Source organism: Pollachius pollachius (assembly GCF_949987615.1).
Source record: "Pollachius pollachius genome assembly, chromosome: 12".
In the NCBI taxonomy this organism is placed as follows: domain Eukaryota; kingdom Metazoa; phylum Chordata; class Actinopteri; order Gadiformes; family Gadidae; genus Pollachius; species Pollachius pollachius.
In genome coordinates, this window is record NC_136945.1 from 6,156,581 (window position 1) to 6,168,978 (window position 12,398).

General features: G+C 46.5%; 1 protein-coding gene across 1 annotated transcript in view; it reads left to right on the forward strand.

The window, feature by feature from the left end:
- The window catches only part of fgd5a (FYVE, RhoGEF and PH domain containing 5a), a 36,543-nt gene extending 26,606 nt beyond the window's left edge, over window positions 1-9,937 (forward strand). Inside the window, exons 13-21 of the mRNA XM_079747719.1 lie at window positions 2,967-3,050; window positions 3,140-3,219; window positions 3,657-3,753; window positions 4,070-4,207; window positions 4,985-5,087; window positions 5,364-5,500; window positions 7,273-7,401; window positions 8,295-8,449; window positions 8,619-9,937. Of these exons, the coding sequence (XP_079603845.1) occupies window positions 2,967-3,050; window positions 3,140-3,219; window positions 3,657-3,753; window positions 4,070-4,207; window positions 4,985-5,087; window positions 5,364-5,500; window positions 7,273-7,401; window positions 8,295-8,449; window positions 8,619-8,655 (960 nt within the window). The 3' untranslated portion in view covers window positions 8,656-9,937. The remainder of the gene's footprint in view (window positions 1-2,966; window positions 3,051-3,139; window positions 3,220-3,656; window positions 3,754-4,069; window positions 4,208-4,984; window positions 5,088-5,363; window positions 5,501-7,272; window positions 7,402-8,294; window positions 8,450-8,618) is intronic.
- Window positions 9,938-12,398: the final 2,461 nt, after the last annotated feature.

Genomic DNA, 12,398 nt, shown 5'->3' on the forward strand with positions numbered 1-12,398 from the left:
CCCTCTTCTCCCCTTCTCTCCCCTCCTCGACCCTTCCTCTTCCTCCCCCTCCTCTCACTCTCCCTCCCCCTCCTCATCCCTCCTTTCCCACTCGTCCCCCTCCTCTTCCTCCCCCTCCTCTCACTCTCCCTCCCCCTCCTCATCCCTCCTTTCCCACTCGTCCCCCTCCTCTTCCTCCCCCTCCTCTCACTCTCCCTCCCCCTCCTCATCCCTCCTTCGCCACTCGTCCCCCTCCTCTTCCTCCCCCTCCTCTCACTCTCCCTCCCCCTCCTCATCCCTCCTTTCCCACTCGTCCCCCTCCTCTTCCTCCCCCTCCTCTCACTCTCCCTCCCCCTCCTCATCCCTCCTTTCCCACTCGTCCCCCTCCTCTTCCTCCCCCTCCTCTCACTCTCCCTCCCCCTCCTCATCCCTCCTTTCCCATTCGTCCCCCTCCTCTTCCTCCCCCTCCTCTCACTCTCCCTCCCCCTCCTCATCCCTCCTTTCCCATTCGTCCCCCTCCTCTTCCTCCCCCTCCTCTCACTCTCCCTCCCCCTCCTCATCCCTCCTTTCCCATTCGTCCCCCTCCTCTTCCTCCCCCTCCTCTCACTCTCCCTCCCCCTCCTCATCCCTCCTTTCCCATTCGTCCCCCTCCTCTTCCTCCCCCTCCTCTCACTCTCCCTCCCCCTCCTCATCCCTCCTTTCCCACTCGTCCCCCTCCTCTTCTCTCCCTCCTCTCCCATCCCCCGGCCCCTCCTGTCCCCCTCCTCTCCCCTCCACCCCTGCCAGGACTTGTTTTCCAGGGCCTCACTTCCTGTCCAGGATGTTTGGGGGGGGTCACTTCCTGTGTACTGGGAGGGGACAGACAGCACCGTGAAGGCCAGACACCCTGAAGAATGCAGAGAGGAGGGGCTGGTAGCGCCGGTGGTAGTATGTGTGTGTGTGTGTGTGTGTGTGCGTGTGTGTGTGTGTGTGTGTGTGTATGTGTGTGTGTGTGTGTGTGTACGCATGCATGTGTGTGTGTGTGTGTGTGTGTGTACGCATGCATGTGTGTGTGTGTGTGTTCAGGGAGGGCAACGCAACATCTAGTAGCGTGTGCTATTGTTCTTGCGTGTAATCAACACGTCTCATTGCGTCTTACAGTGTTAATATAAGTTGAGTTATGTAGACGGACAGCCTTGCGACTTTAATGCGTATTAATCCAATCTGACACAAGTGGGGTCTTTCCAAAGAATTTCACCCAATCAAATTGTAAATTCAATCCACCTTTGCATAAGCAAGAAAAGTTAGATTCCTTATTTTACAATAAAAATATAATATCAAAATGTACTGTTAATAATGTATACAATCGTCATACAATTGGTGGTACAAACCTTTTTGTCTTTGACTGCCAGGTTTTTCTTCGCTCTTTCATTTGTCCTTCGTTTATAAATACAAACCTCCCTGAACGATAAAGGGACTAAAAGATGGATGTTTCTCCCAGTGTCGTTTAGGGCTTTACTGCCGCTTTCTCCCTGGTGGTAGACGGGGGGTCAGCTGTAATTTATGGGCCTTTAAAGACGGGCGAATCCAAACAGAGGTGATGATGAAAGCCATCACTCAGCCTTTATGGCAGTGAGAGTAAGAGCTGTAGCAGCAAAGGCTGTAACCTTAACACCATGTCTTCCAACCCCAGTCAGAGGCCTGCTGTCCCTGGGGGAAATAATATGGAGAATATAAAGAAGAGAGAGTGGAGAGCCCAGATATCATAGGGTCTTGAGAAGGAGATGGAAGGTCAAGGTGGTCGGCTGCAGGTGTGCGATCTACATGGAAGGTTATTTTGTGGCTCGGACACACAGATGTTGAAACATCCTTCTTGAATTGTTTTTGCTTTAATTCAAGAGTGATTAATCTGCATGAGTGGTCTGGTTGGATGTTCTATTTGTTGTTGTTCCGTGCATTTCCACTGGATGCTTGGGATTTCTAACAGGGGACCCCAAATTCCCTGTAGGCCAAAATAGTAGGAAATGTGTGACCCTGCAGTGGACTGGTTTCCTCGTTCAGAGTCTGCCTCGTGCCCAACATACGCTGGGCCAGATCCCAGCCTGCATCCCTCATCTTTAATTAGTGGTTGAAAACGACGGAATCTCGGATAGATGGATTCATCTGGGATTTGTTCTTTCTGTGGTTTCTTTCTGGCCGGGTGCTGTGCCAGAGTTTCCCAGGGTGGTGGCCGCAGTTCAGTCCCCGGCCTGACCCCAACAGCCTTGTCCCCAAGTCCGGTGTAACTCTCAGCCAGCCTGTCACGGCCGCTGTGTGCGTTTGGTGTGGTGGCGGGTGTTTAAGGAGAGGCCCGGGTCCACCCAGGCATGGTTCTCACGGTGAAGAGAATGGCAGCGCAGTGTGGCCTGGGAAGAGGCTGTGAGAGCCGCCTGTTCGATGGGGCCCAGCGCTAGAAGCCTGGAGAGCAGGATGGAGAGTTCCTGGATCCTGCCCCCCCGCAAGGCCTCAGCGGATGTTTACTGCACACTTGAGGTGTGACCCATGATGTCAGCCCTGTTTGTCCCGTTCAAAATAAAATAACTCCTGGAACACAATGGACTTTAAATGGGTTTTGTTTATATGAGAAGGAAGATCATAATAGTTTAGGTGGGGGATAAAAGTCAATAAACTGGCAGTTTCTTTCTGCTTGAATACATACGTTTATTGCCTTTTTACAGGGGGAAAGGGTGCTTGAATGGTAGCGCATTGGTGTGTGAACTGTTGAAAGGAAAGGAAATGCAAGTGTTTGGGTTGAACCAGAGGGACCCTGGTGAGCCGTGTACAGCAGGCGGGTCTTTCCTTTGGTAATGCTGCACCCTTGTGGTCACGGTGCGGTATGTATTATGTCTGTAGGTGTTATTACAGCATAGTTTGTATCATTGATTGACTGTGCGGTCCAACACACAACACTGATAATATAGTGTGGGAAATCTTGTTTGATTTGTCTGTTTGTGTTCCTCCCACCTCAGATGAACGACATGATGCTCTACACCTACCCACAGCAGGACGGGAAATACAGGCTGAAGAACACCCTCTCTCTCTCCGGGATGAAGGTGCCGCATAGATGCGATGTCTCTGTTAATGACCTATGTGTTTTCTAAGGACTGTTGACGTTGACGCCTCCATGTCCCTCTCTGCCCAGGTGAGCAAGCCCGTCCTGGACCAGGTCCTCAACTGTCTGCGCATCGAGGTCTCGGACATCACCATCATCCTGTCTGCCAGGTGAGAGTCTGGCCAGCACACCAGTACAGCAGGAACTGTACTCGTGGCATGTTGACGGGGGAGCTTCTTAAATCACTGATGGAGGATTTTGAAATTGATTCTTCAAACCATCATTGTTTTAAACTTCCCATATGAGGATGATATGTTCTTTGGTGCTTTTGTTATAAATTCTTTATGTGTTTGTCTGTTTGTCACTTGAACGTAATGACCTGCTACTGCTTGTCTTGGCTAGGACGTTCTTGAAGAAGAGATTTAAATGTGACTTCCTAGTTAAATAAAGGTTCAATAACTGAATTCTGTAGACCGAACTGAAGACTTAAAACATCAAAATCACCCCCAGCAGGCCTAACATTTTGCCTCACAAGGCTCTCATGGACCTTCAAAGTCCCGGATGTTTGAGTGAACAGCCAGTGAGCTGTGTGTCTGTCTGTTCCCAGCTCTGTGGGCGAGAGAGAGGACTGGTTCCACACCTTGAGCAGAGCCATTGCCGACCATGCAGCAGGACTCTGTACGTTTGGTGGACCCTGCAGTGAGGTAATCAATACTTAAATAATTGCTGCAAGAGGTCACACACATCTGAGTCATACGATGGATGTTATACACCCTTCCATATAGCCAGAGGTGGAACTTCCAGTAAAAAAGACGACATAGACGTGCACCTGAAGGAGTGCAGTAAACACAACTTTGACAGGAGTTTAACATTTCATCCTGGCGTGTGTGTGCGTGTGTGTGTGCGTGCGTGTACGTGCGCGTGTGTGCGTGCGTGTGTGTTCGGGTTCGCGTGTGCGCGTGTTTGTGTGTGTGTATGCATGTGTATGTGCGTCTGTGTGTGTGTTTGCATGCCCCGTAGGCCCGTGAGAAGCTGTGGATGGCCCTGGGCGAGGCGGCTCCGGTGCTGGTGCCCGTGTCCCACGTGGTGATGTGCATGAACTGCACCTCCGACTTCAGCCTGACGCTCAGACGGCATCACTGCAACGCCTGTGGGAAGGTGGGCCCCGCGTGAACACGGCAGGACACGGCACCAAGCATGATCACAGACCAGATCACAGACCTGATCCCAGACATGATCACAGACATGATCACAGACATGATCACAGACATGATCACAGACATGATCAGAGACATGATCACAGACCTGATCGCAGACATGATCCCAGACCTGATCACAGACATGATCAGAGACATGATCACAGACATGATCCCAGATATGATCACAGACCTGATCACAGACTTGATCAGAGACATGATCACAGACATGATCACAGACATTTTCTCCAACTTGACTTGACTTGATCACCTACTTGACACGCATGATCACAAACATGACTCACAACCAAAACCCAAACAAAGTTGTGATTGGGATCTGTTTAGCTGCTGTCATGTTTGTTTTCAAGTGAACAAACATGACTCATATGACTCATGTTTGATTGCCAGTTTGACTTCTATGTGTGAAGGGTAAATCTAAAGATGATGACGCCATGCCAAACTTTCCACCCTTGTGTTGTTCTGATTTGTAAAGCAACAACGATCGCAGTATGAATGTTAAGATACTAAAGAGAATACCTGTAGTACCTAGTACGGTGGGAGCATCCCTACTGCTTATAGTATGATCTATTTCAATTTGACATCGTAAACATCTTAAGAGAGCTATTATTTCAATGTACCCTGCTTTATTCTTTATTTGGTGGGAGGGGCTCCACTGTGTTTGGAATATTTTCTGACATTGTCATCCCTTTTGTTGCTCCCTTGCATGTGTTATGTGCAGGTGGTGTGTCGCTCTTGTTCCAGGAACAGATACCCACTGAAGTATCTCAAAGACCGGGTGGCTAAAGTGTGTGACCACTGCTATGCCGAGCTCAGAAAAAGAGGTAGTGTAGCTTCCGGCTGTATTTTCGTCTTCTCGTGTGATTCAGAAGATGTAAGATGTATCTCTGATATGTCTTTAATTGTTTTGTGTGTGTTTCTATGTGTGTGTGTCTGTGTGTGTGTGTGTGTGTGTGTGTGTGTGTGTGTGTGTGTTTGTGTGTTTGTGTGTTTCTGTGTGTGTGTGTGTGTTTCTGTGTGTGTGTGTGTCTGTGTTTCTGTGTGTGTGTGTGTGTGTGTTTCTGTGTGTGTGTGTGTCTGTGCGTGCGCTCTCTCTCCAGGGGGCAGTGTGTCTGGGGCATGTGGTAATGCCAGCCCTCACACCCAGCGGGCCAGCCGACCCCTCTCTGCTGTGTTCCAGAGCCTGCAGCCCCCCAGTCTGTGGAGGAGCAGGAAGAGTAGCTCCACTCTCAGCCAGGTAGAACCCTGGACGTATGATAGACCCCTACTGCTGAGCACAGGGAGGTATGATAGACCCCTACTGCTGAACACAGGGAGGTATGACAGACCCCTACTGCTGAACACAGGGAGGTATGACAGACCCCTACTGCTGAACACAGGGAGGTATGACAGACCCCTACTGCTGAACACAGGGAGGGATGATAGACCCCTACTGCTGAACACAGGGAGGGATGATAGACCCCTACTGCTGAACACAGGGAGGTATGATAGACCCCTACTGCTGAACACAGGGAGGTATGATAGACCCCTACTGCTGAACACAGGGAGGTATGATAGACCCCTACTGCTGAACACAGGGAGGTATGATAGACCCCTACTGCTGAACACAGGGAGGTATGATAGACCCCTACTGCTGAACACAGGGAGGTATGATAGACCCCTACTGCTGAGCACAGGGAGGTATGATAGACCCCTACTGCTGAACACAGGGAGGTATGATAGACCCCTACTGCTGAACACAGGGAGGTATGACAGACCCCTACTGCTGAACACAGGGAGGTATGATAGACCCCTACTGCTGAACACAGGGAGGTATGACAGACCCCTACTGCTGAACACAGGGAGGTATGACAGACCCCTACTGCTGAACACAGGGAGGTATGATAGACCCCTACTGCTGAACACAGGGAGGTATGATAGACCCCTACTGCTGAACACAGGGAGGTATGATAGACCCCTACTGCTGAGCACAGGGAGGTATGATAGACCCCTACTGCTGAACACAGGGAGGTATGATAGACCCCTACTGCTGAGCACAGGGATGTATGGTAGTACCAATACTTCTGAAACAGGGATGTATGATAGACCCCCTCCTGTTGAACACAGATGGATGATATACCCCCTTACTGCATAATACAAGGTCTGGCCTGGCCAGTCGTTACGTGACGGTAACAATGTCTAATGCTACACGCCAGCTAGGTGGCTGCCACGTCGCCCTTTATGAGATCACTCCTGAGTGTTTGTGGTGACGGCTGGCTTAACCTTTGACACTGATGGCTCAAAGAGCAACAGATGTTCAGCCTCACCCAGCCCCAGAGTCCAATCAGTGTGACTTTGGTCAGGTGAGGCTGCTTAAATCAGCCGTCATGCACACACAAGCACACAGTTATTAATACTGATCTTGGTGTTGTAAAGCTAGCTGATAATCCAGGGCAGCGGAATCGATCAAGAACGGATCAAGCATGTCTAATGCGTCATCTGAATTGACGGAGGGCTTGTTTGAAGAGCTCTAAAAAACAAAATATGTGATCATTGTACATGGAACTCCCAGTTGGCATTCAGGATGATTGTTTATTTATCTTTTGCATGGAAATACAAGTACAAAAAGAGTTTTACAACTAGACTTTAAATTGTACTGTATAGGGGAGGATCACCACTAGAGTGGACACTGTACAGGGAGTTTTACCTTTGATAATTGCACAAATGGCAATTTTATTTACTATCATAACAAACCAGCAAAGCCTTAGCACAAGACACTTCATACCTAAATATGTTAGAGATTAGTGAAGTGATTCTTCAGGATGGTGGAATGTGACCTAACGAGATGGTAGCGTTGTTATTAAATACTCACCTGAAGCCTTCCGACATGGGTCATGGGTTAGCATCCTCAACCAGAGGGGAGATACACAAACTCAGATAGACAATTAAGTCCCTGTTTGCTGATTATTCCTTCATTGACCTTGTGTATATATCCCTCTGTGTGTGACCGTGTCCCGCGTCGACCACCAGGTGTCGCTGGGGGCCGAGGGCTCTACGATTAGTGGCAGCCTGCAGCGTAGGAAGAAGAGCAAGCGGAAGTGGAAGAGGCTGTGGTTCCTCCTGAAAGACAAGGTGCTCTACACCTTCTCAAGCCCGGAGGTGAGGGGGCACCGTGTCTCCACATTAGCCCCGACACGCACACACGCATTAACTTACTCACTCACTCACTCACACACGCACACAACCACACACACACACACACACACACACACACACACACACACACACACACACACACACACACACACACACAGGCACACACACACACACACAGACACACATGCCATGCCTATCTATTAAAACATTGTGTGCGTAAGTGTGTCCACGATACTCTTCGGCTGCCAAGCAACCTGCTCCTCCCTCAGTAAGAGGGCGCCCCAGCTGACGCTCAATAAAATCCACATTGTTTGCAGTCCTGGCTCCTCAGCGGCGGAGCGCGCTCCCCACTGACATCAGAGCAGAAACCCTACATATCTTTTGTCACAGGCTGAAAACTAATCTGTTCAGACTGCATCTTGGCCAATGAAACACAAAAAATAACAACGATAATAAAACGTGTCTATTTACTCTCTCGTGTCAATAATTAAGCACTAGAAGCAGTTAGCATATTTTAAGAATTGTATCTATTCGCATGATGCAAGTTTTTTCTTTGTTGTATCTTCATGGTTGAATACACTTATTGTAAATCACTTTGGATACATGCGTCAAATAAATAATGTAATTGTGTAAAAATATGTAAAAACAGAACATCCATTCACTTCCTTCTTCAACTATACTTCCAAAGACTACTTAAATTACCAAATTAACTTGTGTTTCTTCCTGGCTTTATTTTAGATTATTGAAGAATTGTATTTCTATTTTGCTTGGAATTCAGTTATATTTTTGGATGCTAAAAAATAGATACTGTCCTTCACAACAGATAATATGTGCCGTATATGAAGACGCCCGCATTAGTGTGTGAATTTGCTGATGCTTTGATCTCCTTCCCCAAGGACAAAGTGGCATCCGAGAGTCTGCCTCTGCAGGGCCTCACGGTCAAGCTGCCCACGAGGCCAGAGGAAGGAGGGGGCAGCAGTGTCTTCCAGCTGTACCACAAGAAGACCCTGTACTACTCCTTCAGAGCAGAGGACCAAAGCTCAGCACACAGGTCAGCGCCCGCAGAAGAGAGCACATAGTCTAGACATGTCTCTCCATCCATCTGTCTGTCCGGCTCTCTGCCTCCCATTCCGTCTTCCGTCCGTCTGACTGTTTCTGTCTTGATTAGTCCGTCTGTTGGAACAAGGATTCATGGTTCTCTTGTCTCCCCTGTTGCGCAGGTGGGTCAATGCCATCGAGGAGGCCACAATTTTATAGCACCGTCCAGCCAACACATGTCCTGCTGCCCAGAGACTGCCCGGACACAGCCCCCCCACAACACAGCTACCTGCACCCCCTGACATCCACCTTGACGCGAGGACGTATCTGACAGTTCTGTGGCAGGGCAACCATCCATCGGAGCCTTGTTTACCATCCTGTCGTCTGGTTATTCTGAACAGGCTTTGAGGATCTCAGCCTCGGGGCCGAACTGCCGCATCACCAGTTGATTCACACAAACAGGGATTTGACTGGAATCCTTTTTCTTCCCTTGGCATTAACAACAGCAGGACCTTGACAAGAGCAGCTTCAAAACATCAGATTGGGCGCTGGGTGACAGTGTCACTGCTATTTTGGCACTGAAGCATACATGCTTCACTGGGTTGGCGAGCTACGCTTCTAACTCAGCAGGAAAACATCTCGGCACAGTTAATTTGTGTCTTCTGACTGATTGCGCTCCTTTTGATACAGCACAAATGCAAACCGATTGGACAAAGTGTGTTCCATTTTCATAATTGAAGGAAAAAGTGAAATTGAATTGCATTTTAATATATGTCAAAGATTTTTGGTATTTTGAATACATATTGTGAAGTATAAAATGCATATATTAAAGTGCATTATATGACGTACATGTACAGAAATACAATTCATGTCTGTATAAGGGGCCTATCATTAGAGTGTGTACATTAAGCTTCTTGTGTTGTTTTACTACCAGTATTACTATATTATGCAGTGTTGCTCTCGTGTCCAGACTATTGGAGGTTCTCCAGCATGCGATTTGATTAAATATGTTTTATTTCTATTCTGATAGAACAGTATGAAAAAAACAGTTTGTGGTTCAATGTGAAGGTTTTTAGAACTTGTGCTCCTACAATTTCAAAGTGCCAATTTACTACTTAAATTAATGCATACCATTTACCAGGGTAGGAACAAACGTGCCTGATATAATATTGTACTAATTAATCTGTCCACCATCTCAGTACTGTAATGCTATGATTTCCTCAAAGGGACCTCAATAACATTGGCTTTTTAAGCTTTCATTACATGTTTCTACATAATCTCTGAGCTTTGGCCTGTTACACTCACTTAAGATTAGAATATAGTGCCATGGTAATAGATGCCCTTTACATGATGTATGCTGTACATATATATATTGTACTTATATAGAGCTTGACCTTTGTCCTTTTCAATATGTACTGTCGACTGAGCCGTCCCTCTTCTCAGTATTCACATACTCCTGTAGTACTGCAGTACTTTGCAGTATTATGATGTCCAAGTTGTGTTACCCCTCTGTGCTTTGGCAACTTTTTTGCTCTATTAAAATATGGCTATAGACACTCTCTCCTACACAAGCCTTTCAATGGCACAATGTTTCTTTTGGATCCTTTTGTTATTTTGCCTTTGCTGTGTTCATCCTCGGCCTCAGCCTTTATGTTTTTATGGATAATATAATTTATTTGTCAATGTTTATGTGATTATAGACGCATACTTACGCTGCCACTGTAGAAAGAGAGAGAGATGAATAACTGATAACAAGCTAGTTGATGGATAGATAGATAAATAATTATCATCGAAAAAGAGAAAAAACACAAATAATACAGTACTACTCCATAATTCACTGGCGGTAAGGAGCCACTACAATATAGTGTCAAATCTGCATCGCTCCATTCGTACTTCATCACTCTGAGTCACTGACCCAGTGGCCGATGCTGGGGCCAAAATTCATGTGACTAAATTGTCACCGGTATAGCTTAGAGCCACCTTACATAAAGCCAACGGTTGACCGCAGTAACCAAAACAACGCATTAGCATTTGAAGATAAAGAAACGGCCCAAAACCCCTGACCCATGTCTTTATGTCTGCCATATTGATGAATCTGCGCCACAGATATATATAGACAGTTTTTGTTGAGTTGTTATCCAGTTAAAGTCCAGTCCAATTTAATGACTGCTGATGTCATTATGAACATAATAAAAAAGATATGACCTTAATGCAGGTGGTCCAGGAAATATAATGTTGGTTTTACAGCTAGAGTTACAAGATACATAACAAGTGTGAAACGGATATAAAGATAGACGGTATGGCAAGTCATTCAGGAGAAATGGATGAAGACAAAAGGGAAGGATTGGGGTTGAGCTAGTTCCATGGTCCCTATGGTCCCCTCAGAGGGACTGAGGAGGGTCGAGGGAGAGGTAATTAGGAGGTACAGTGTGGAAGGTAAAGAGAGGAAGAGAAACAGCAAGAGAAATGAAGATCAGAGGATAAGGATTATTGCCCATGTTACCTGTTACCTCTCCTCCAAATGCCTCGTGGCACATAGGGCCTATTGCCCATGTAGTGTGTTGAAAATACAAAACCATGATTAATTTAAATCCAACGTGAACGTTTGACTCTCGCTCTAAATAGACAGCGAACCTGGTCACTTTTTAATGTGCACAGTAAATTGTAATTTAAGGTTTTAAACCTTTATGTGCGGGTGCCTGCTTTACACACAACACAACCACCGGACTAAGGAGCCAGAGACCTGTGAGGCAACAGGGGAATGACTGAAAGAGGATGTGATCATCACACTTCTAAATAAAATAAATAGAACAATTACCAAAATGACTGAAACATGCAGTCGGGAGGAATGCTAAACACAGGGTGCTATTTTTATTTAAAGGCTTCTACACTTCCTTTTTCTCTGATGGAGAAGTGGTTTCTAACGAGGTCAGCGCTTTGTTCGCTGTTATTTCAACGACTGGTTTCATGTTGATTGGAAACACTACAGGAAACACCTGATAAACTTCCGGAACGCTGGATTCAATCATGTGATAGAATCATGTGATTTCTCTTGCTAAGTGTTTGGTTCCTTTGGGTCTAATGTGGATGGTCAAGTCAGCTCTTTATTAATTCTTTACCATAGGGTTTACAAGCCCCTGTGACATCATCCGCTATACAACATGCTAGGAAATACTTCCCAAAACCACCAAAGGACAAGAAACAGAGCCTTGACAGGGAACCGTCTGAGGAATACCCTTCCTTCATTCCTGGATGGGAAGGAGAGCCATAAGGGTTGGGCAAAAGCAAACCTCAATTTAATGAATAATTCATCGTTCCAAAACAATCAGTAATAAAAGTAGATTAAGCCGATTATGATATGGATAATTTACAGGGTGAAGGTTATTTTAGTGGGTAGTGTTTATACACACCTCAGTAGTTCGACTTGAATCCAGTTAAACAGTTACAGACATTGATTACATAGTCACAGTCACATAGAGATAGTCTCTCACACACTTTCCACCTCCAAATTTCCCTCACCACCACCACCATTACCATTTGAATGGATGTATTGAATGTGTAGGTGTATAGCTACCTAATGCATAATGGTAGGCTACTAAACCGGTTCGGTTGCTTACAATGTTTAAATTCAGACGTAATTGAAAGTAATGCAAAGGACCAATTGTCACGAAGCATAGACAGTGCTTGGGAGGGGAAGAGAAACCAGCTATCGAAAGTCCTTCTGTCCAAACCTCCTATGGGCTTCCCTATACGCTAGTGGTGATGATGAGTATGACTCTTATTTGTCTATCTGGGCACAAACCAATACAAAACAAAACAAAACAAAACAAAACATGTGTGCGTCATGCCCATACTATGTTTGCTGCTATAAATAGACCCAATGTGAGCTCTGACAAATTGCCTAAGTTTACTCCGTCCATTCTCTTATAACGTCGGAGCGGGCGGGGAACGATGAGTCAGCA